The 22,082-nt window shown below is 37.5% G+C and overlaps 4 protein-coding genes across 7 annotated transcripts; 1 reads left to right on the forward strand and 3 right to left on the reverse strand.

Annotated features, from left to right (window-relative positions):
• Nucleotides 1–200: 200 nt before the first annotated feature.
• Nucleotides 201–4,559, reverse strand: LOC147540719 (omega-amidase, chloroplastic-like). Of its 2 annotated transcripts, XM_086640728.1 has the most exons (12): nucleotides 4,203–4,528; nucleotides 3,307–3,658; nucleotides 3,058–3,224; nucleotides 2,828–2,944; nucleotides 2,113–2,337; nucleotides 1,844–1,934; nucleotides 1,264–1,338; nucleotides 1,100–1,178; nucleotides 963–978; nucleotides 760–843; nucleotides 585–667; nucleotides 201–455 (listed from the first exon to the last, which is right to left on the reverse strand). In XM_086640728.1, the coding sequence occupies exons 1-12, from the start codon at nucleotides 4,431–4,433 to the stop codon at nucleotides 386–388; spliced, it is 1,590 nt and encodes a 529-aa protein (XP_086496854.1). In that variant the 5' UTR covers nucleotides 4,434–4,528; the 3' UTR covers nucleotides 201–385. The 2 variants fall into 2 exon arrangements, 1 of the variants encoding a protein (XP_086496854.1); XR_015225298.1 differs by lacking the exon at nucleotides 963–978 and having other exon boundaries at nucleotides 1,091–1,178; nucleotides 4,203–4,559.
• Nucleotides 4,560–7,487: 2,928 nt separating this feature from the next.
• On the forward strand, nucleotides 7,488–11,904 carry LOC147540720 (developmentally-regulated G protein 1-like). The gene is made up of 10 exons (XM_086643675.1): nucleotides 7,488–7,779; nucleotides 8,292–8,368; nucleotides 8,818–8,998; nucleotides 9,218–9,274; nucleotides 9,611–9,685; nucleotides 9,885–10,004; nucleotides 10,153–10,323; nucleotides 10,564–10,677; nucleotides 10,767–10,937; nucleotides 11,393–11,904. The coding sequence occupies exons 3-10, from the start codon at nucleotides 8,843–8,845 to the stop codon at nucleotides 11,486–11,488; spliced, it is 960 nt and encodes a 319-aa protein (XP_086499801.1). The 5' UTR covers nucleotides 7,488–7,779; nucleotides 8,292–8,368; nucleotides 8,818–8,842; the 3' UTR covers nucleotides 11,489–11,904.
• A 599-nt stretch (nucleotides 11,905–12,503) lies between these two features.
• LOC147540721 (putative pentatricopeptide repeat-containing protein At5g37570) lies at nucleotides 12,504–20,063 on the reverse strand. 3 transcript variants are annotated; one of them, XM_086643674.1, is made up of 3 exons: nucleotides 19,895–20,063; nucleotides 13,917–15,051; nucleotides 12,504–13,663 (listed from the first exon to the last, which is right to left on the reverse strand). In XM_086643674.1, the coding sequence occupies exons 1-3, from the start codon at nucleotides 19,907–19,909 to the stop codon at nucleotides 12,996–12,998; spliced, it is 1,818 nt and encodes a 605-aa protein (XP_086499800.1). In that variant the 5' UTR covers nucleotides 19,910–20,063; the 3' UTR covers nucleotides 12,504–12,995. The 3 variants fall into 3 exon arrangements, with proteins under 3 accessions (XP_086499800.1, XP_086499799.1, XP_086499798.1); XM_086643673.1 differs by having other exon boundaries at nucleotides 13,917–15,070; nucleotides 19,862–19,975; XM_086643672.1 differs by lacking the exon at nucleotides 19,895–20,063 and having other exon boundaries at nucleotides 13,917–15,087.
• Nucleotides 19,986–21,934, reverse strand: LOC147540722 (vacuolar protein sorting-associated protein 2 homolog 1-like). The gene is made up of 4 exons (XM_086643676.1): nucleotides 21,864–21,934; nucleotides 21,122–21,226; nucleotides 20,422–20,682; nucleotides 19,986–20,334 (listed from the first exon to the last, which is right to left on the reverse strand). Exons 1-4 carry the CDS (start codon nucleotides 21,864–21,866, stop codon nucleotides 20,197–20,199), a joined length of 507 nt encoding a protein of 168 aa, XP_086499802.1. The 5' UTR covers nucleotides 21,867–21,934; the 3' UTR covers nucleotides 19,986–20,196.
• Nucleotides 21,935–22,082: the final 148 nt, after the last annotated feature.

Below are 22,082 nucleotides of genomic sequence, written 5' to 3' on the forward strand. Positions count from 1 at the left end.
GAATGTCTCACTCACTCACTCTTTCTCTCTCTCTCTCTCTCTCTCTCTCTCTTTCTAAACCATTTTCTCTTGCTTTCAAATACAGAGTACTCATCTCCTCAATCACCCATCAATTGCTCTGTTTCTTTCTTCTCTGACTCCTCTCTTTTCTTTCTTCGTATACAACTAGTTGGGAAGGATTCATGAATAATATGTGAAGCTATAAAAACACAAGATGAATTCTCAAGGTAAAAGTAGTAAGAATCTCCAGACGTTCTCAAGGTAAAAACAGTAAGAATATCCAGACGTTCTCAAGGTAAAAACAGTAAGAATTTACAAGCTCAGTGTCTTATTTCAACCAAGAAAAAGATTATTCGTCTTCATTAGCACTTAAATCCATCTCATCTCAGATCCTCTTGACATCTACCAATTGGTAGACATCCCCACGCCTTCCCTCTTGTAGTGGAAGGTTTCTCCTGCAGGGGAACACATTTTTCAATATGAAAAACTTAACTTTGAGTTGGTCGAGTCAAATTCAAACGAGTCAGATGATTCAGACTCGTCTAAATCGGATCTAATGGTTTAGTTTAGTTTTTCATTTTTACCTGACGGGCTTGAACAGTGAATAATCTATCTCTGAGATTACCGTGGCCTCTTCATGCAGCGTCGTTGCCAGTATTTCTCCAGACTGCAATATTCATTTTAAGGGAAACTTTGTCAATAGTTTTAGCAATGGGTGACGAATTATACTATCATTAACTTTCAAAGATTTTCACTTACAGGCCCAACAAGGGTGGAATGGCCCCACACCGTAACACCATCAGAACCCACACTACGTGCCGGCGAACATGTTACCACAAAAACCTAATGTTCCAAAAAAGGCATAAAAATTGTAGAATTAATAGAGGAATTGTAAAAACAATTAAGAATTTAACTATAATATTATAATAATAAAAGGTAAAAACAGTAAAGAATTTCAATACCTGATTGTCAGCAGCCCTGGGTAAACAAAAACAAAATTAGCACAATAATACAAAATTTCAATTTCGAAACACTAATTGGTTTGTGGGTCGATAGAAAATTAGCACATAAACAACAAGAAGGAAGATGCATCATTTACCTCGCCCGTTGCAATAATTCCCAGTGCAACGGACCCGTAACCATGTTGAATGCCCCTGGGTAGCACAGAAGGTGAGCACCTGTTGTAAAAACAACATTTTTAATTTGAAGCTCAAAGATCAAATTTCGAAAAAGAAACAATAACGCTTGTAGAAAAGACCATACCTCTTGCTGCACAAATCGTTGATAGCTCTTGGAACCCGATATCATAACCGATACCGACACCAATCCGGCCAACATCTGCACATATGATCACTTGATGATCAGCTTAGTTATACTAGTGATCAATCCATTTGGATACTAGATGATTCATTCTTGAAGGAGTTATTATCTCTCTCATCACCTTTCTATATGCATGTTCACCATTACACCTCTTCTCTCACATTTATTTCTCTCTTTCTCACTTCTTTCTAATTCTAGCTACATTTCTCATCTCTCATCTCTGTGACTTCTTTCTCCCTCTAGATTCTCCCCATTTGACAGATAAAGAGTACAAATATTATTGAAGCTAGCAAGCACAGACACCCATGCACCAATGTACTATACTAAAGCCAAAATAGATGATGACCCATAAATGAACAAAATAGAAGTAGTAATTATATACTTTACACATATATGACCTATACCTGTTACTTGAGATTCATAATTGGTTCTTCTAACATATGTTAGGTTATAATTATTTTTTCGTATTAAATAAGTTAAGGTTTAACAAGCGTGTAGGTGCACTAGCGGTGTCTTTACATACCTGTATCAACAACAGTGGGATTCTCCCCAGCTGTGAGAGTCTCGGATTTCTTGAAGGTGATATCAGGAATGTCAACGTCGAAAAGATGCATCTGCAACCACAACCAAGATGTTACCTTCAGACAATGTCACAGAGAGAATCTCGACAAGGGAAATAAAAGAGTTCTCTTGTTCTAAACTGCTTCTCATTTGCAGCATGGAGACCATAAAGGATGAATCGCCAACTAGCCTACATTATGAGAACATTGAGAAGAATGCATAAATGCATACCTCTCTGTGCTTGGCAATCAATTTCCCGTCTGTCCCAAAGACACAGCACGTATTGTACAGCCTATCACCAGAGCGCTCCGGAATAGAGCCACCGACTATAGTAATCTGGAACCTGCGAGCAGCTTCAGACAGCATAGCAGTTGATGGAGATGCATCGTCACCAGCATCGATATCCTCGGCATAAACTGGGAAGCTATCATTTGAATACGGACAATTCCAAATTTCCTAAGATCAAAGGCAGACAAAACATAAGAAGATAAATTGATATTTTGTATCTAAGAAAAAGAAAATTCAGACTATTTACCATTAGTTCCACTTTCTTAACTTGTCTTTCCTTTCGTGACACATTTATTAGTATAAGTTGGCTTTGTGATATAACCTATACCCGTAAAATATTTCAGCTCATTCTTCTTAATAGTATACTCTGACGGTTCTATGTTTTTTTATCACTAGTCCTGTGATATGTTAGAAGCTCCCTAGACTAATTTTTCCTTTGTCGAAAATGATCCAACAACTCTTCTTAGGCTTCAACTCGCGAGTTTGGTCGAGGTAAGTTTTGCACTTGATTCGTACAGGTTTGGCCAGGGGCCGAAGCCTAAAAGGTACCGGCATGTATTTTTTAACCAAGACCAACACAAAATTTGGTTTTCTTCGCGATTCCTTGTATCCAAAACAATCAAGAAAAATATAAGAGTCGTGGTTCTGGTTAACTTACAGGCAACAGAACAAGGGCGGCACCCTCTTTCGCAGCCCTTCGAATGGCTTTACGGGCATGACGAATATTTCTAACCTTGTCAGCAGTTATAGACAATTGGCACATCGCAATCTTGAACTGAAAAAACAGGAAGATTTTTTTAGATGTTACTGTTGAAACCATCACATGAAAAACTGAATCAGGAATTACAAAATTCAACAAAGTATCAAATACAGAGATAGAGATCTTGCCTTGGTGAGAGGGGGTGGGGGAGAAGGAAGGGCAGGAGGAACCCTAGCCATGCCAGATGCAGCGCGGATCGCGTCTCTGATTTCCTTCTCTCTCCGTAACTTGGAAAGATCGTCATCAAATAAAACCCTACCGTCAACTTCTCCGTTTTTCAGTTGCACAAGCAAGACTACAAGAAATCAGCCAAATTAATTGTTGCATAATCAAAGTATAGTACATTAAATAATCAACTATAGTACAAGAAACCTTACGCCTGGTTCTGTTTTTAGAGTAAACACCCTTGTTCGCTTCTACGAGAGCGTTCTTCATTTTCTCGAGATATCCATCCAATGGAGTTTCAGCCTCGAATTTACGGAGGGGCATGGCTTCTCTTGCGAGTTCGGATCCTGGCCCCTTGCAGACATGTCTGTTCATATACACTCTCATATATTTAAACTCCTTGTTAACCCAATCAATGCAAACCAAGCGTGGTTTGGTACCCTTGAAGCCAGCCAGTAATATATGACCGTCGGTTACTTGGTCCTTGTGGAGACGATCATTAAACAGGGTAGCTACTGTCTTCACGGAAGGTGAATCTCCAAGTTTACCCATGTGTTTGGTAATCTAATAACAATTAAGAACAGCATTAGATTAAGAGAGAAAATGATGTACACAAACCCTAGTTATCCAGTAAAGGATTTCGCCCTAGCCTAAACATGTATTTTTTCTACTCCATGAGGCATATTTATCATAAGAACAAGAATTAGGATAATCTTCTTTATTTATAAGAAGTATAATTAGGAAAGAAAAGATACGTACAATAACCCTAAATTTGGAAATTACACTTTGTAACCTAATTCTTAACATCGAGAAGGTTGTTCTAACACTAAAATAAGGAAAGAAAACAAATAACGAGTAATCAGAACAAGACCTAATTCGATCAATCATAATAACAGATCAAGAACAAAGACCTAATTCGATCAATCATAATAACAGATCAAGAACAAAGACCTAATTCGATCAATCATAATAACAGATCAAGAACAAAGACCTAATACAATCAATCAGAATAACAGATCAAGAACAATATAGGTAATTCAATCAAGAATAACATAATTCGATCAAAGAAGAAACGTAATTTCGATCAAGAAGAAACCTAATCACTTACATAACGCGCAACGTCGTCTCTAATGTTACTGAAGGAAGAGAGATTCCCTGAATTAAAACAGTAGAAACCTCCACCCAGTTTCCCACCGCAGAAAGTCGGAGCAGCCTTCAAGTAGCTCCGTCCGTCAGATACAGTCCCATCGTGACCGATAAGGATGCCGGACGGAGTCGTGATTCCGACGAGATTAATTCCTGACCTAGTTTCATCAACATTCTTCCTCTTCTTCCCCATTAATTTCTTTCTCTAAACAGAACTATCCACTTCTTTTTCTAAGAACAGAATTATCCACTCAAACCACAATCTTTCGCTCTAAGTAAGCGGGTGTTATTTTGATTGTCTACAAAAAACGATGATTCTGATCGTGGCCGTCCATCTCGAAGTATTTATAAACCAAATGCACTTCTACAACAAATGGAGGGATGGGATTTCGTAATATCGAATATTTAATCGATAGCAAAAACCCCACTTGGAGGTTTATTACCGATAAAGAACTTACATGTGGCCGTCCTTTAGGGCAACGACTAGACACCCCTCTCTCTCTCTCTCTAAGCCCATGAGGTCGTGGGATCAAGTCAGCGTGTAAGCAGTTTGCTATCAAGATTTCATTCATGCGTTGTAACGACTAACATAGATTGTAGTCGAATTCTCAAAAGATAAAGTCTAAATCATTTTTTTTTATTGAAGTAGAATATGGCAAGTTGAAGATATAACACAGGGGGTTTTCACCGATTCTGTGGTTATGTAATCTACCAAATGCACTCATCCAAAACCTCACAACTGACCAGAACACACTTTCGAAGTGAGTGACCTGATCCCGAACAATGGAATTTACCTTCCTTCCTATTCATCAATACTTTTCCTCCTACTCAATCATCAGACCGTTTCATATGGCGACCGTCTAATTCAGATAAGTTTTAAACCAAATCCTTTTACAAAGAATTATTAAACCAGACCAGCACCCTTCCTAATACAATCCCCAAATTTGATTAGAAAAAAATTTGATGGGAACTCTGGTTTAATTCAAAAAGTTCGTTGATTTATTTAAAAAATAACACGTAATAGATTACCGGTTCGATCATGACCCACCCGATTTATACAAATACTATCTTTAACGTGTTCAGTTTGCAATCATAGTGAACAAACCATCAATCATCTCTTACTGTAATGTTCGTAAATAAAACAAATCTTCAGTGACTTTGGAATTCAGATTCCTCCAACAAATTTACCACCAACAACTACAAGTTGTCTCTTGTTATGGATCAAAACCCATGATAATTATAATTTTTTTAAGAGCTATTTTCTTTTTAACACCTTAATTTGTTGACTAGCTTCTTTTTTAACCCCTTATTTTTAATAACTTCAAAAAATGACTCACTTTTTATAAAACCGTGACACTTTAACTTTGACACTTAATAATCCTTTCAACAAAAAAAGAACCTAATATCTCCATTATTAGGTCATTCCCACAAATTCACACAGTAAACGAGACAAAAACAAAACATATTCAGGATAAATGGATCCCCCCTGAATCATCCTTCTTAAAAATAAATGTCGATGCATCTTTTATAAACACCCAGCATATTACTGGAATCAGCATCCTGGTACATGATAATGAATCTAAACTGATCGATGCAGTAGCTTACACGGTAAGATGTAGAAATGCAGAGGAAGGTGAAGCTATTGCCATCCTCAAAGGAATACAATGGGCAGAATCGAATGAATACAAAAAAATCATTATCGAAAGTGACAATATAAATATCATAAAATACCTCCAGAAAGGTAAGAACAATATTCAGTGGCAATCCTTTTCTCATATTAAAGCGATCGTAGACATTAAGAAGAGACTAGAAACAGTGAAATTCTCGCATACAAACAGGAAATACATCCAAGCAGCGGACAAAGTAGCTAAATGGGCTAGAAAGAAGAACATATCGAAGATTTGGAAACATGTACCTTATTTTCTATGTAAATTATATTGTAATAATACTCTTATCTCTATTTAATATATATATCCTTCAACAAAAAAAAAAAAAAAAGAACCTAATAACTGATGATGAAGTTGCCAGTGTTACCACTCACCAATACGACCCTAGCCGTGGTGTAATGGCATCATACCAAGTTGTTAAGTTTTACGTAGAAGAAGAAGCGAAGTTATGGGTGACGACTATAACTTGAGAAAAATACGGTAAAGACTTGGAAGAATGGACTCTCAACAAACATAAAAACAAGTATGGATGGGGGTATGGAGGGGCATCCAAAACAGAGTGTATCAGCACTGCTAACAGTTATCGATTCAAAGAAACCCACGACCCAAATCGACAACAAGTTCTGGCAAGCGAAGGAAGACCAACTTAAAAGGAGACGGATGATTGTCGTAAACAGATGCATCCCTATGTAAACGAGCTAAGGAATCCATTAACCACTTATTCTTACACTGCCAAGTAACCAGCAACCTTAAAGATCAGTTGGTGTCCTCCAAGTAGTATTGCAGATGTTTTGAATAATGGGCATGGCTCGAAGTCAGGAAGAGCAAGAAGTTCATTTGGAATATCATTCCCGCTGCAATTATAATGGCAAGACAGGAATAAAAATTCAAGGAAGACAATGTTAACAGCTGAGTAGATATAGAAGAAATTCAAGGAAGACAATGTTAACAGCTGAGTAGATATAGTGAATTGGGAGGCTTGAGATATGTAACAAGTCCCACCTTTTGTACTCTTCACTCTTATTCTACATATTTCTTGTGTTTTGATGTGGCGTTAAAATGCCACACTTGGACCACTTAACTTCGATGAGTTAGTTCTTTTCAGGTTTGATTTCTAATTATTTATGTGTTTCTCTTGGTAGGTACCTTATTTCGAGTTCGACGCTTAATTCGCAATAAAACAGGAGCATTTGTCACATTTTTATCTCATGTGAAGAGACCGGAAGGAAAGAGAGACCAGGGGTATTTTGGTAATTTTGTCAGAGATCAGAGGTTAAATGGCAAGTGGAGTCGATGGTGAGTCCGACGGCGAAAACGAAAGTCGAATCGGAGTTCGGACAAAAAAGTTATGGAAGAACGAAGTTGAGGGTCATTTTTGTCTTTTCTGAAAATTAGAGGAAGTAGAGACAAGTTTGGAGGCACCCCTTGGTTTGTAATAAGAAACAAAGTCCTAACTCCAACCCAAGCCCAAGAGCCTAAAGAAGAGGAGCAATGAAAAATTTTATGAGCACCTTTGTGTTATGAAGACCAAATTTAGCCTTGTTTTTTAGGTATTTGACGTTCTCAGGATATTTAGGATTAGGATTTTATGATTTATACTTTTTGTAGTACAAATTTATCCGAATATTTTATTTTTCAGTTTTATGTTGAAAGTTCAACGTTGAATGGTCGATTGGATATTGATAAACCTGGTTTACTTTCAATATATGTATCTCAAGCATTTCTTGTATTTGACTGGGATTTCTTACTTCCTTAAATAGAGATTTTGTGGATCTGAGATCTTATTTTGTTCCACATGCTGCAGAGTACCATCTTGGACAGCTAAAGGCAAAGATAGCCAAGTTAAGGACACAACTTCTGGAACCTCCTAAGGTATGTTAAGTGTGCGTGCTTGTTGTGACATTCAAATCTAATTTGATGAATAACTAACCTATCCACTAAGATACTAAAAAGAAGTGGCCCACTTGAGTGCGTTAGATCCTTTTAGTAACCGGCTGGACAGGCAAATAAATAATAATGTAATGGCATGAAGTTGACATAGTACATTAGTGAGTCTGTATGTCAAGGGTATGAGTTATCCTGTGTACAATTTTGTAATTATGTTTTGGTCCCATCGACATGCTTGGATACGTTGCCTGCCTTTGGACCAGGAGTGGTTGATGCATTATAAAGTAGGTATTAGGGTTAGATGATTGTGGAGTGTAATTGTATTATAATTCATGAATTATATCTAGCTTCTAGATTTCTGCTACCTCTTTTTCATTGACAATGGTATCTCCAATGGCAATGCCATAAGGTTGTTGGTTGTTTTATTGAGTTCAATGGTAAAACTTCGCCAACGCAATTTATGGTGTGGTGTATTATGCCATCTTTTTCTGTATCAGGGTTCTAGTGGAGCTGGAGAGGGTTTTGAAGTAACAAAATTTGGCCATGGACGGGTTGCACTGATAGGATTTCCAAGGTTTGTCACTTTCTGGACTCACCATAATATTTTTCTCATTTGCTAGATGGCGGTAGAACCGTAGAAGAGACCAGTTTTAGCAAACCACTTTTTCCTTTGTGAAGTTACCAGTATCAGTTATCGATTGTAAGGCCTAATAGCCCTTTTTCTATAAGCCACTTGGTACTTAACCTCTAAGAGCACTTTCAAGATATCTTGGTGTTTGACCTCTAAGAGCACTTTCAAGAAATCTTGGTAGCCGGGTTTATGGATTTTTGATAAATAACCTTGCTTTCAGTTTTCCTCTTTATTACTATCTGCTCAGTCTTCTTTTACCAGTCCCTACCGCAACTGTTGCATTTTTTGGATATCTAAATGCTCTATCCAGAGAAAATATTTGTAACCTTCTAAATTTGTATATGATATGGATCTTGTCTGTGTACTAAATGTAATTTTGAACCTTTTCACAGTGTCGGGAAGTCAACCCTTCTAACTATGTTAACGGGAACACATTCAGAAGCAGCATCATATGAATTCACAACTCTTACCTGTATTCCTGGGATAATACACTATAATGGTACAAAAATTCAACTTCTCGATCTTCCTGGAATCATTGAAGGTGCTTCTGAAGGCAAAGGGCGTGGTAGGCAGGTAGATTCCTTGACTCATGGTATTGCACATTCCTCTTTCAGTTATATTATCTATTTGCACTTCCCTTGTCCTGTATCATATTTTAGCCCTGCATGAAATAAGTAATATACTTCCAACTTCCAAGAGAATCTGGGAGTTGCAATGATACGTTTCATGTGTTTTGTGCATAAGCTAATTTTTCATGCGAGATCACAGTTTTAATATTTGTTCGAATTTCAGGTCATTGCTGTTTCTAAGTCATCAGACGTTGTGTTAATGGTTCTTGATGCCTCGAAAGTAAGTATCTTTTATTGTCTAGTACACATTTCCTAGGATCCTTCTGTTATTTATCAACTAGTATTTTGTTGCTTTAGATTTTATATGTTACCAAATAATATCCCGATAATTTTTAATGGCCTGTTGTCATCCCCGATAGGATGGAAATTCACTAAAATGGTCTAATTTCATGAAGTATTGATTTATTTTATTCAGCCATTAAAATTAGTATGATGATTGATGAAAGTATGAAACATTTGGAGTCTTTAGTTTATTGAGAAATAAATGTATTAATCAAAGCACCTCATAACTTATTTGTATCTTCTCTGAAATTTGTTGTTCTTGAATCTGCTACAGAGTGAGGGCCATCGTCAGATACTAACAAAGGAGTTGGAAGCTGTGGGTTTACGTTTAAACAAGAAACCACCTCAGGTTTGCTCACCCATGGCAGCTTATAGATGTCAAAGATATCTTCTTGTCGCTTTTCATTTCTCAACAGAACCAAGTTTATATCTATCTATATCTTATTTGCTCCAGGAACTATTCGTCGCGGTGTTGTGCTTTGTTATTGATTCACTACAATTTGAAGTTCTTAGTAGTAATAATGTGGTGCTTTTGTTTCCGTTGATAGATATACTTCAAAAAGAAAAAGACGGGAGGCATTTCTTTTAACAGTACAATCCAATTGACTCATATAGATGAGAAGCTCTGCTATCAAATTCTGCACGAGTATAAAATACACAATGCGGAGGTTATCAATTTTCACTTTTGCTAGTTGTTTGGAATTTCAGTGATTCTGTTTGTCACATATATATGTTTGTGCATATACCCATTGCTTACTGCCTTCGTAAGCATCATGAGTGATGAGTCTCTTACTGTGTTGTGGGTTTTCATTGTAGCTTTTGTTTCGTGAGGATTCTACAGTGGACGATCTCATTGACGTCATTGAAGGTAATCGTAAATATATGAAGTGTATCTATGTCTATAACAAGATCGATGTAGTCGGTATTGATGACGTGGACAGACTAGCTCGTCAACCAAATTCTATCGTCATTAGTTGCAACCTGAAGGTAAGTTTTCTCTTCTTTTTTAATAATCAGTGGACTCAATTCATTACACCTTACAGCAGTTTTACGACTTGGGGCAAGATATCGACCCATATCGATTTGAAGCCTAGTTTGACTTTCTGTGACCTGTAAAATTTTTCAAGCTTTTTTTGATAAAACGTTCCATTAGATGAATTTGCGTATCGTTATTTACCTGGAATGACAAGCATCAAATTTACTTCGGTTTCATGATCGCTTAAACAGCTAAATTTTGATAGACTACTAGCAAAAATGTGGGACGAGATGGGTCTAGTAAGAGTTTATACAAAGCCACAAGGACAGCAACCAGACTTTTCCGACCCTGTTGTTCTTTCAGCTGTAAGTTACATACCCTCTCTCTCTAGATATATTTATATGTATATATATTATTATATATACATGGGTTTTCAAACTATATCCATTTTCAGGACAGAGGAGGCTGCACGGTAGAAGACTTCTGTAACCACATACACAGGAGTTTGGTGAAGGACGTCAAATATGTGCTGGTTTGGGGTACAAGTGCGAGACACTATCCGCAAAATTGTGGTCTTGGTACTGTTCTCCAAGATGAAGATGTGGTTCAGATTGTGAAGAAGAAGGTCAGTAATCCCTTTTTTCTAAATCTTTCTAATGCTAAATTTCCCTTTCGCGCGTCTTACGGTAGTTTGAATTCGAATTTCACGAACTCCTTGGATTCTGTGGAAAGTAAGATAGGAGTTTGTTGCTAGGTATTTGACCAAATATGATCGTCCACTTCCTATAGAACCTATGTCTAAGATACCCCTAGAGGAGATAGGACCAAGCGAATAGGAAAGGGTTTTCCATGAGATGGGAAATAACTACTAGCCTCACCGAGGGGTTTGTGAATAAGTGATTATCTGATAATGAGCAAGGTATATCTGTCTTTCTGCTGAAGTTGGAGCACGTTACCAACTTTTGGTTGGGCAGATTATGAGAAGCAAGTATCTGTATTGTCGTTTTCTGTTTTACTACTAACCCAGACTTCAAGTACATTTCCTGTAACAATTTCATTTTTTGCATTTTCAATGTTTAGGAAACTGACGAGGGAGGGCGAGGTCGGTTCAAGTCACATTCGAATGCCCCAGCTCGAATATCCGACAGACAAAAGAAAGCTCCCCTAAAGCAATAATAATGTGCGAACATGCTTGCCAGTTTATTTTTCGATCATCAATGACATGGGGAGATCTAGGAGAAAGATTTGAACTGTAAGAAGAGTACAAAATCTGTTGCCTGAAAGATCGTTGAAACGAATAGCAAATTGTTGAATATTAGGGGTGCATTTGACATAAAAAGTGAAAAGAGAATTACTCAATGTTATCTAATTAATGTTTATTCTCATATGAGAGATTAGGGTTTTCTAAGGATAGTTGGTAAACATCTCTAATAGCCATTACACCCTGTAATACTCGGTGTTTGTTTTTTATTTTTAAGCCATCGAAGATTTTCAGATTTGTGAGAAGATAATTTGGATTTCGCAGTTCTGTAACTTGTGTTATGATGTTTTTTGTCATGAAGGGATTATATTTAGGGTTTGGTTCTCTCTTCTGATTCTGCATCCGAAGATGACTGAAAAGATTAGTGTCTTTGATTTTCTTGTTTTGGGGGTTCGTTTAGATAAGATGGGCCAAATTGTGGTTTTATGTAACCTTGTGCTATTTTGACCTACCAGAACGTAAGCATTTTAGTGTATCTTGTTAGAAGCGTATGATGCATTCGTGTTTCAGTGTTGGTTGGCTTTATTTAGTGAGGGTTTCGAAGTTGAACTTCTCTATGATTTTGATTTTCGTTTTGTATATGTCAACCAGTTATGTTACTTTCCAGTTATGTTCTTAGAAGAAGAGAACGTTTTTTCAAGTCAGTGGTGGTTTCCACTTAGCATTCGGGTTCTTGCAACAGCAATAGTGCATTCACTCTGGAAATCTAGAGGTCAGACTTGATATTTGGTGGAGTTCGTATGGGGTTTGAGGTGTGCTGAGTGTTAGAGGCAATACATGTCATTTTTTATTGCAACAAGTATTTGATGGAAGTGTCGAAGACCCTCCAAGATCAAGATTTTAATCCGACCTTAAAGGCCAAGAGTTCGAACAGTTTTTTATTTGACCAAGTAAAACCAAATTTCATTCACAAGTGAATTAATCACAATGTTACAAGGATGATATTTTATTCCTTTGAGAACTACATGGATGTTACATACGTTCCAATGCAAAGTGCCTCATTAAATGAACTACATGCAGAGTTCGAACAGTTACGGGTTAGACTTTCTTAAAATGTCTGCAAGAATTGTAATAGGATTGTGCAGATTATACTGGTTGCTAGCAATATTGTCCGCTCACAACACTCCAAGGTTTCACAGACTTAAAACATATTTGGGTTGAATTTTTGGTGGTTTTTTTTCAACAGAGAGCGATCGTGTCTCCAGTCCTAAAGCGACGGGGACAATGGTTCTGAAACCTCATTTCTAGGCCCACAACACGTTGGCAGATCCGTTTTGGGGTCAACACGGCACGACAAGGGCCATGCCAGCCAGCTTCCAGGTGGACTCTACCCATTTGGCCATGGCTAAGAATTTCAAAGACAATAGCGCCATGTCATTTCTCAAATAATTTTGTTAAGGAAACAATTCAGAACCTTATAAGTTAAAGCATTCTGACTCCATCTTCTTCCCTTGAAATCCAACTATACCCTACTGATTTTCTCATTCTTCTTTCATTCATCCTTTTTCTCACTCTTTCAGCATCATCCCACCTTCCCACCGACGCGTAGATATTAGCCAAAAGCACATAATTCCCTGTGTTGTCAGGTTCTATTTCAAACAATATTCGAGCTGCCTTTTCTCCCAATTCAACATTCCCATGAACTCTACAAGCACCTAATAAAGCACCCCAAACTCCACCATCTTCTTTACCACTTACATTTTTTGATATAAGTTCATATGCTTCGTCGAGTCTTCCTGCTCGACCAAGAAGATCAACCATACAAGAGTAGTGCTCGGTCGATCGGTCAATCCTGTAATCTGACATTGACTTGAAATACTTGTAACCTTCTTCTACTAATCCTGCATAACTACATGCATTAAGAACTCCTATGAAGGTGATTTGGTTTGGTTTTATTCCATCTTTTTGCATCCTGGAGAAAAGCTCCAAAGCTTCATTTGCCCTTCCGTGATCTGCGAGAGCAGTGATTAATGCACCATATGTGATAACATCTTTCTCTGGCATTCTATTGAATTCAGTCCACGCCCGATCTATACTCGAACATTTTGCATACATGTGGATTAGAGCATTTGATAGGACGAGTGTCCTCTCTGCAAAGAATTATAAATATAACTTCATAAGATTATAAACGAGAACAACCCGAGATATCACTCTGAACTAAGTAGAAAAACAGATGCAGTGTCCTCTTTGGCAACTTTTACATAGTAAGTCGGCTTTCAGTGGTGGATAGTACAAATGTGTTCTATCATTTGGCATCATTGACATCGTGTCCTAACGGGCTATGAGCCCTATCGGTGGAAGGTTGTATGATTAAGTTCTATGGCACTAAAACAATAAACTTACCACAGCTTCCTTCCTCGACATGATCGGCTATCGAATTTGCCATATCGGCATCTCCAAGTTGAGTACATGCTGAAATTGCTCCAACCATCGCCACTTCGTTGGCCTTCACCTTAAGTTCTCTCATCCGTTTAAACATTTCTATTGCTTCATTTGAATAGCCATTATGCGAATAACAAGCAAGCATAGCAGCCCAAGAAGTCTCATCCTTCACACGTATTTCGTCGAACACTTTCCGAGCTCCCAAAACATCGCCAACTTTGCCATAACCAGCTATCATAGCCGTCCATGTAACACCATTTCTTTCAGGCATTTTATCATACAATTCTTTCGCTTCGACAATTTCACCCAAATTTGCGTACCCAGCAACCATAGAAGTCCAAGACACAACATTTCTTTCACGCATTAAATCGAACAGCTTCCTAGCATCTCTCATCAAACCCATTTTGGCGTAGCCAGAAACCATGGCTGTCCAAGCAACAATATCTCTATCAACCATTAAATCAAACACAATTCTAGCATCATCGACAACCCCACATTTTGAATACATATCAAGTAATGCGGTCTGTAGAATTTTGTTATCGAAAAACCCAGATTGGACAATTCGAGTATGAGCTTGTTTACCTTCAATGATTGCGGGAATTCGAGCACAAGCATTGATAATGGAAGAGAAGGTGAACCCATTTGGGGAAACACCCAATCTATGCATTTTGACGTAAAGGGAGATGGATAACTTGAATTGGTCATGGAGGGTATGAGAACGGATGAGAGATGTCCAAATGAACTGATTTTCACAGTGGGGAATTTGATGGAACACATTGCGTGCGTATTTTAAATTGGGGAGAGGAAATTTGAGAAGGTTGGTGGTGAGGTGAAGAAGGAGTTGATGGGTTTGTTGAGTTTGGGTTCTGAGTAATCGAGCGTGGGTTTCTTTAAGCTGGTTTTGAGTTTTGCTGATCTTAAGGCAGAAATCAATAATGGGTTCAGTGTTGAAAGATTGATGAGTTGAAGAAGATAAAAGAGGAGGAGAGAGCAAGTGTTTGAAATTGGTGCTAGTCATAAAGCTTGTTTTTTTGCTCCCACCATTCTCATATGAGCCTTTGGACTGTAAGTTTGTCAGCCAAAATACAAGGAATTTCTTCTTGATTAGCAAGCACCTATAACAAAAGAAGAAGTGAAAAGATAGAAGATAAAAGCTGCAAATAACAAGGTAACAAGTTGTTTTAATGGAACATATATTATAATGAAACTGAGAATATGAACTGTACATCTGAGTATCCCAGATCAGTTCCTATTTATAGGATAAAACACTGCACCCACTTCCTAATATAACTGACCACTATCCCACTTTGTTTACCACTTACAAAGTGACTCTTTAATTGAAATAGAAATTAACTAAACAAACTACCATGTAGGTAGCACAGTACATTTAAACTAAAATGCATAAATAAAGTATGCCGAAAGTTGCGCTAATTTGTGACACTCCCCCTTAGTGCAAGCTTTCGATCAACAATTCCCAAAGCACTTCGGAAAGACTCAAACTTAGATTTTGCCAAAGCCTTAGTGAATATGTCAGCCACTTGATTACTTGTACGAACGCCTTCTAACTCAATCTCTTGACTCAACACCTTTTCACGGATAAAATGGTGTCGAACTTCAATGTGTTTTGTTCGAGCATGGAAAACTGGATTCAATGCAAGCTTGATGGCGCTTTCATTATCACATTTAATTTGGACAGTATAATCAACTTTGCTCATTATATCTCCAATTAATCTTGTCAGCCAAATGCATTCTTGTGCAGCCATAGTTGCTGCCACGTATTCCGCTTCAGTGCTAGACAAAGCAACAACATCCTGCTTCTTGCTACACCAAGAAGTTACTGCTGAACCAATGTTAAAAAAGTAGCCTGAAGTTGAACGACGGTCATCCGTATTTCCTGCCCAATCTGCATCAGAAAAACCACTCAACACAAAGTCATCACATCTCTTGTACAAGAGCCCATGATTAAGAGATCCTTTCACATAACGCAGAATTCTTTTTGCTGCGTCTAAGTGGGGTGTTCTTGGATTCTGCATAAACTGAGAGACAACACCAACTGAATATGAAATTTCTGGTTTTGTAATAGTCAAATAAATTAAGCTTCCAACAAGTTGTCGGAACTTTCTTGCATCTTTTAACAACTTCCCTTCATCCCTCTTTATCTTAAGATTTGGCTCCATTGGAGTAGCCATTTCTTTCGACTCCCCCATGCCAAAACGTTCCAAGAGAACCTTGGCATAACCTTTTTGAGAAACAAAATATCCCTGGTCTGATTTTTCCACTTCTAAGCCAAGGAAACATCCAATTTCTCCCAAATTTTTCATTTCGAAACGAACTGACAAATCATTTCGTAAGTTAGAGATCTTTGAGTCATTGTCTCCCGTTATTATCATATCATCGACATATAGTAATACCAGCAAATGCATATTTGATTCTAGTTTTATGAACAAACTAGAATCTGAATCAGAAACTCTAAAACCACAAAAGATAAGGTATTGAGCAACTTTACCGTACCAAGCTCGAGGTGCTTGTTTTAGGCCATAAAGTGCTTTCTTCAAACGACATACATGATGTGGGAATTCCTTTGAGACAAAACCTTGAGGTTGCTCCATAAATATGTCACGGTCCAACTCTCCATAAAGGAATGCATTCTTTACATCAAGTTGCCACAACTTCCAGTCTTTAAAAGCTGCTAGTGAAAAGATTGATCTTACTGTTACCATCTTTGCTACCGGACTGAATGTCTCTTCGTAGTCTATTCCATGACTTTGAGAGAATCCACGAGCAACTAAGCGAGCTTTAAACCTTTCAACCGTACCATCTGATTTTTTCTTTAAACGAAACACCCATTTGCAGCTTACTGGCTCACAAATTTCTGGTTTTGGCACCAGCTCCCATGTCTCATTCTTTTCTAGAGCTTCAATCTCCTCTTCCATTGCTTTTTCCCAATCTGGACAGCCCTTTGCATCTTCATAGCTTGCTGGCTCTTCTGCACTTAATAATCCAGTAAAGAAACAAGAAGTAACTGTACAATAGTTAAGTTGTACCTCGTAGTCTTTGAGATAATCAGGTTGTCTTATCTCCCTTGTTGATCTTCTTAATGTTTGTCCATCACCATCTTCTACTCTTTCAGTAGTTTGTGGAAGAGTTGGAAGTTCATTTTCTGCTTCGTCTTGGATATTATGGTCAGGAAATAAGATCGCCAAACCATCTTTATCAGCATCAAGAACATCATGTTTAACCAGTACATTTTGAGCAGGAAAAGATGATATTTCATCAAACACCACATCTCTAGAAGTAGTAAACTTCTTTGTCACTGTATCCATGCACCTCCAACCCTTCCTATGTGAGTCATAGCCAACAAAAATACATTTCTTTGCTTTCGGGTCAAGTTTAGTTCTATTAGATTTAGCAATATGAACATAACAAATAGAACCAAATACCCGAAAATAATTTACATTTGGCTTTTCTTCAAATAGAATCTCAAAAGGAGATCTTGTAGTACCTGGCCATGGAGGCAGCCTGTTTACCACATGACTTGCACATTGAATAGCTTCTGCCCAAAGCTCTCGTGGAAGACTCTTGTCGTGCAACCATGAAAGGCAAACTGAAATAAGATGACTAAGCTTTCTTTCCGCGACTCCATTCTGTTGAGGAGTGTCAGGACAAGTCATTTGTCGAAGAATACCGTTGTCATTACAGAATTTGAAGAAGTCATCTGACATATATTCCCCACCGTTATCACTCCGCAAACATTTTAGTTTCGTTTTGAAGTCTTTTTCAACAGTACCTCTGAATTCCACGAATTTCGATAGTGCTTCACTCTTCTCTTTCAAAAATTTCACCCAAGTGAACCTTGAGTGATCGTCCACCAACACCATAACATAACGATGTCCGCTGTAGCTTGATGTTTTTGTTGGTCCCATCAAATCTGTATGAATTAGTTCGAGTGGTGTAGATCTGCGATTTGATGATCTTTTAAAAGGAAGACGATGGGATTTGCCAAATTGGCAACCTTGACAAATTACATCTTCACATACACTTTTCAAAGTTGGCATTCCATCTACCAGCTTTTTAGAAGACATTTGCTGCAACAATTGGTAGCCTACATGCCCCAACCGAGCATGCCAAACTGCAGCACTATCTGTTTGGCTTGTTTTCTTCACATATGCTTCACTCGCCGACAAAACAAACAAAGAGCCTTTCTTGCCACCAGTGAAGACAACATCAGCAGATATTTCTTTCACATTATCAAGCACCTTAACATCATTTGGACCAAATAATACATATTTTCCTGAATCAGTAATTTGAGGAACAGAAATAAGATTTTTTGTCAAACCTGGAACATGATAGACATCATGCAACTTGACACTTTCGGTTCCTGTATCACCAGCAATATGGATTGTCACAACACCTTCTTTTGCCACAGGATAAGTTGAGTTATCTGCAGTAGTAATAACTCGATCTCCACGGTGTTCTTGTGTTTCTGTGAACAATGTGTCGTCTCCAGTGACATGGTGTGAGCAGCCTGAATCAATGATCCACACCTCCTTGTTTCTAGCAGAAGTTAGATTGGCTTGGGATGACTTTTCTTCAACTACTTGGGCTGACTTTTCTTCAACTACTTCAACAGTAAAGCATTGTTCCCATTTGAGTTCGTCATCTCCTTCACTGGTGCATTCACTGGTACATGCTACATTGGCTTTGGAGATCTTCACCCGACAGTTTTTCTTAATGTGCCCAGGCTTCCCACACCTGAAACATGTGAAACGTTTCTTGTTTTCTGATTTGTTACCTTTATCTGCACTTGTATCTCCTTCCTTATCCTTGGTCGTTGTGTATGTACTCTTCTTGTTTGGTTTCCCTTTCGAGAAGAGAACATTATCAAACTCATTGTTCTTTGTCATCTGTTTTGCTAAAGCTTCCTGATTAGAGAGCAAATTCTCTAATTCTTCTACAGAAGGCTCCTTGGACCACCCCTGAATAGAAGTGATAAAAGGCCCATACTCTTTCTTCAATCCACGGACAAGATAACGACGAAGACGTGCTTCGCTGATCTTCTCTTCAACATCTATTTCTGAAATTTCAGCACAAACACTTTTAACTCGCAAAAAATATTCAGAAATTGACATACCTCCTTGTTTTAACATTGCCAACTCGTTCTCCAACAACTGCAATCTTGCAGTATTCTTCTTGGTAAACAACCTTTCAAGTGTTTCCCAAACTTCTTTTGGAGAGCTAACATCACGAACATGGTCGATAAGTTCTTTGCTAATAGATGTCCTTAAAGCAAAGAGAGCCTTACCACACTTGATCTTCCATTTCCTCCGTGATTCGGCATTCTCAGGAACGTCAATAGGAATTTCTGCATCAAAACCAGCAACCAATTCCCATAAGTCCTGACCTTGAAGATATGCCTCCATACACATTCTCCAATACTTGTAGTTGTTGCCTACAAGCTTCTCCATTCCATACTGACTATTTCCTCCATTTGAGACCTCCATTTGTAACAGACAATGAAATCTTTCCTTTCACAATTAGACAAGCAAAAAAGAGACAAAGAAACCTTGCTCTGATACCATATAACAAAAGAAGAAGTGAAAAGATAGAAGATAAAAGCTGCAAATAACAAGGTAACAAGTTGTTTTAATGGAACATATATTATAATGAAACTGAGAATATGAACTGTACATCTGAGTATCCCAGATCAGTTCCTATTTATAGGATAAAACACTGCACCCACTTCCTAATATAACTGACCACTATCCCACTTTGTTTACCACTTACAAAGTGACTCTTTAATTGAAATAGAAATTAACTAAACAAACTACCATGTAGGTAGCACAGTACATTTAAACTAAAATGCATAAATAAAGTATGCCGAAAGTTGCGCTAATTTGTGACAGCACCCACTGCATGGGCGAAAGATTTATTAGATAGACATGAGAACAATTCATTTAGACCAGTCAGACACAAGATTCAAATACGAAAAGAACATTCTAGAATCTAACTCAACTTAAGACACTGACTCAATTCCAAGAAAAGTTTTTTTTTTTTGAAGTATTCTCAGCCTGCCTTTACAAAAAAAAAAAAAAAAGTTAATCCAATCTCAAAACCTAGATTAATAAGTTTAGATATCATCTCATAAATTACATAGCCACGCCTATGATACCACAATCATCACTTTCTCCCAAAAGTACCGATGTTTTCTTCGATTTATACAGATTATGATATATGAACTCCTCTACATTTTCCTTAAATTGTCTAACCTTGCCTGTAGATCATTATCTATTCCACCATCTTCGTTTCCAGTCGGTTCAGCTTGAGCGACTTTGTTATTTGCAGTTGGTGCACTCACTGCCGTTGCAGGTGCATTCAGAAGCTGTACAAGAAAAAAGAATGAACTCTCGGATTTATTTCTCAACTAATAGTATAAGGAGAATCTATAAGAAAAGAATGAAAGACGTACCTCTGAATTTATTTCGATTCCAATCTCATCAAGGACTTGACTCACGAGTTCTTCAGTTTCTTCCTCGTCTCCCTCCAAAGCATCGTCAATGGCATCTGCCATTACCAGATCACTTACCATTTCCATCTTCTCATTTTGCCTCTCGAATTCTTGCATAATCTTCTGTAGTGATGGCAAATTCATTTGTCTATTCATCTGTCCCATTGTCTTGGTTGTTACACCTTTCATGGCCTCTCCCATTGCTTGTGTTGATTTTAATGTCTGAAATATTTTTTAACATTGTCAGATACTATTACATTATCAAAGTAAGACAAGTTCCAAATCTCTCTTAAAATGTTGGTGAAGATTCAACAGTAAGAACCGGATACATGGAAGAGATCTAGGCATTTGGTTTTGAGGTAAATTAATCATCTTCAAAGGAACATTAGTTTCCTTGAGTTGGTGTTTCTAATCCCAAGAAGGCGTATTTGTTCATCTTTCTTTCCCATAACTAATGGATAGATAACAAGCTAAAGAAAAACACATACTGCGCATTATATGCAATCCTTAACATAGAGCAATTAATTTAAGAAACTCAGCCGCATTAACATTTAACAACCAATAAAGAAGAACCGGAAATGTTATTATTACTCATAAGAGGAGACATATCGGGTATTTTGGAGCTAAAACAAAAAAAAAACATATGGGATGGAAATAGTACCTGAATTCTAAGAGATACCCCTTGCAGCTGTGATTTGAGTTTGTAGAATTTCTCAATCTGATGCCTCGTTCTAATAAGGTCTTTCGCCATTACCTTCACAGCTCCCTAAAACAATAAATAAGATAATTTTTCAGTTCGACGGATTAAATCCGTAAACAATTACGCAAGTTTTGCATTAGAACACTGAGCAGTATCTGAGTCTAACAAGGCGGACAGTGTTCATCAACTAAGAAGCCACATATATTAAAACACTGCATCTCCATTTTTGCAAGATGATGCATGGGTTTAGTTCAAGAAGGAAAAAACGAAACATTTTATTAAAAAGCATTTGTTTTAAGTTGTTATTTGTTTAATAGCATCATATATTTTCGGGTGTCTGCCACATGAGAAACTAATCCGACCAAACACAGGATGTATTAAAAATATACTGTTAAAAGAATACTATTAATTTGACCTCCTCATTTTAATGGTTTTAGTTAGACAATGATCACAGGCAAATTACGTTTCTGAGGAAAAGTAACTTAAAACTAGTGTAAGTAGCTAATAACCAGAGTTTTCGATCCTCAAACAAATCCCAATGATAATTATGGATGACGACCATAGACAATGAAAGTCCCAATGAAATGATGGTTTAATTTCATGAGTAGATAGATTGTTTGTGCCTAAAGTAGGTAGATAGAAAATTGTGAGCAGAGAAGTTGAAATAAAACCACAACTAGAAAAGAGAGGAAGACATACGTACCATCTGGCCTTGCTTAGCTGTTTTTTTGATCTCTAGGATAGATAAGCTTCTTCTCTTGTGTTTGTAAACCTTGTCTCTCTCTCCCTTTCTATTTCTCTAATAGATTAATTTGTCGCTTATTTTCCCGCAAAAGTTCTAACATACATACATAACCAACAACTAGTAATTAATTAATTGGCCACAGTTTATTACTAAGTGTGATTTCAAATAAAAGATGAT

The sequence above is a fragment of the Eschscholzia californica genome, unplaced genomic scaffold (genome assembly GCF_041429995.1).
Source record: "Eschscholzia californica isolate CP2 unplaced genomic scaffold, dmEscCali1.0.p SCAF_5, whole genome shotgun sequence".
NCBI lineage: Eukaryota > Viridiplantae > Streptophyta > Magnoliopsida > Ranunculales > Papaveraceae > Eschscholzia > Eschscholzia californica.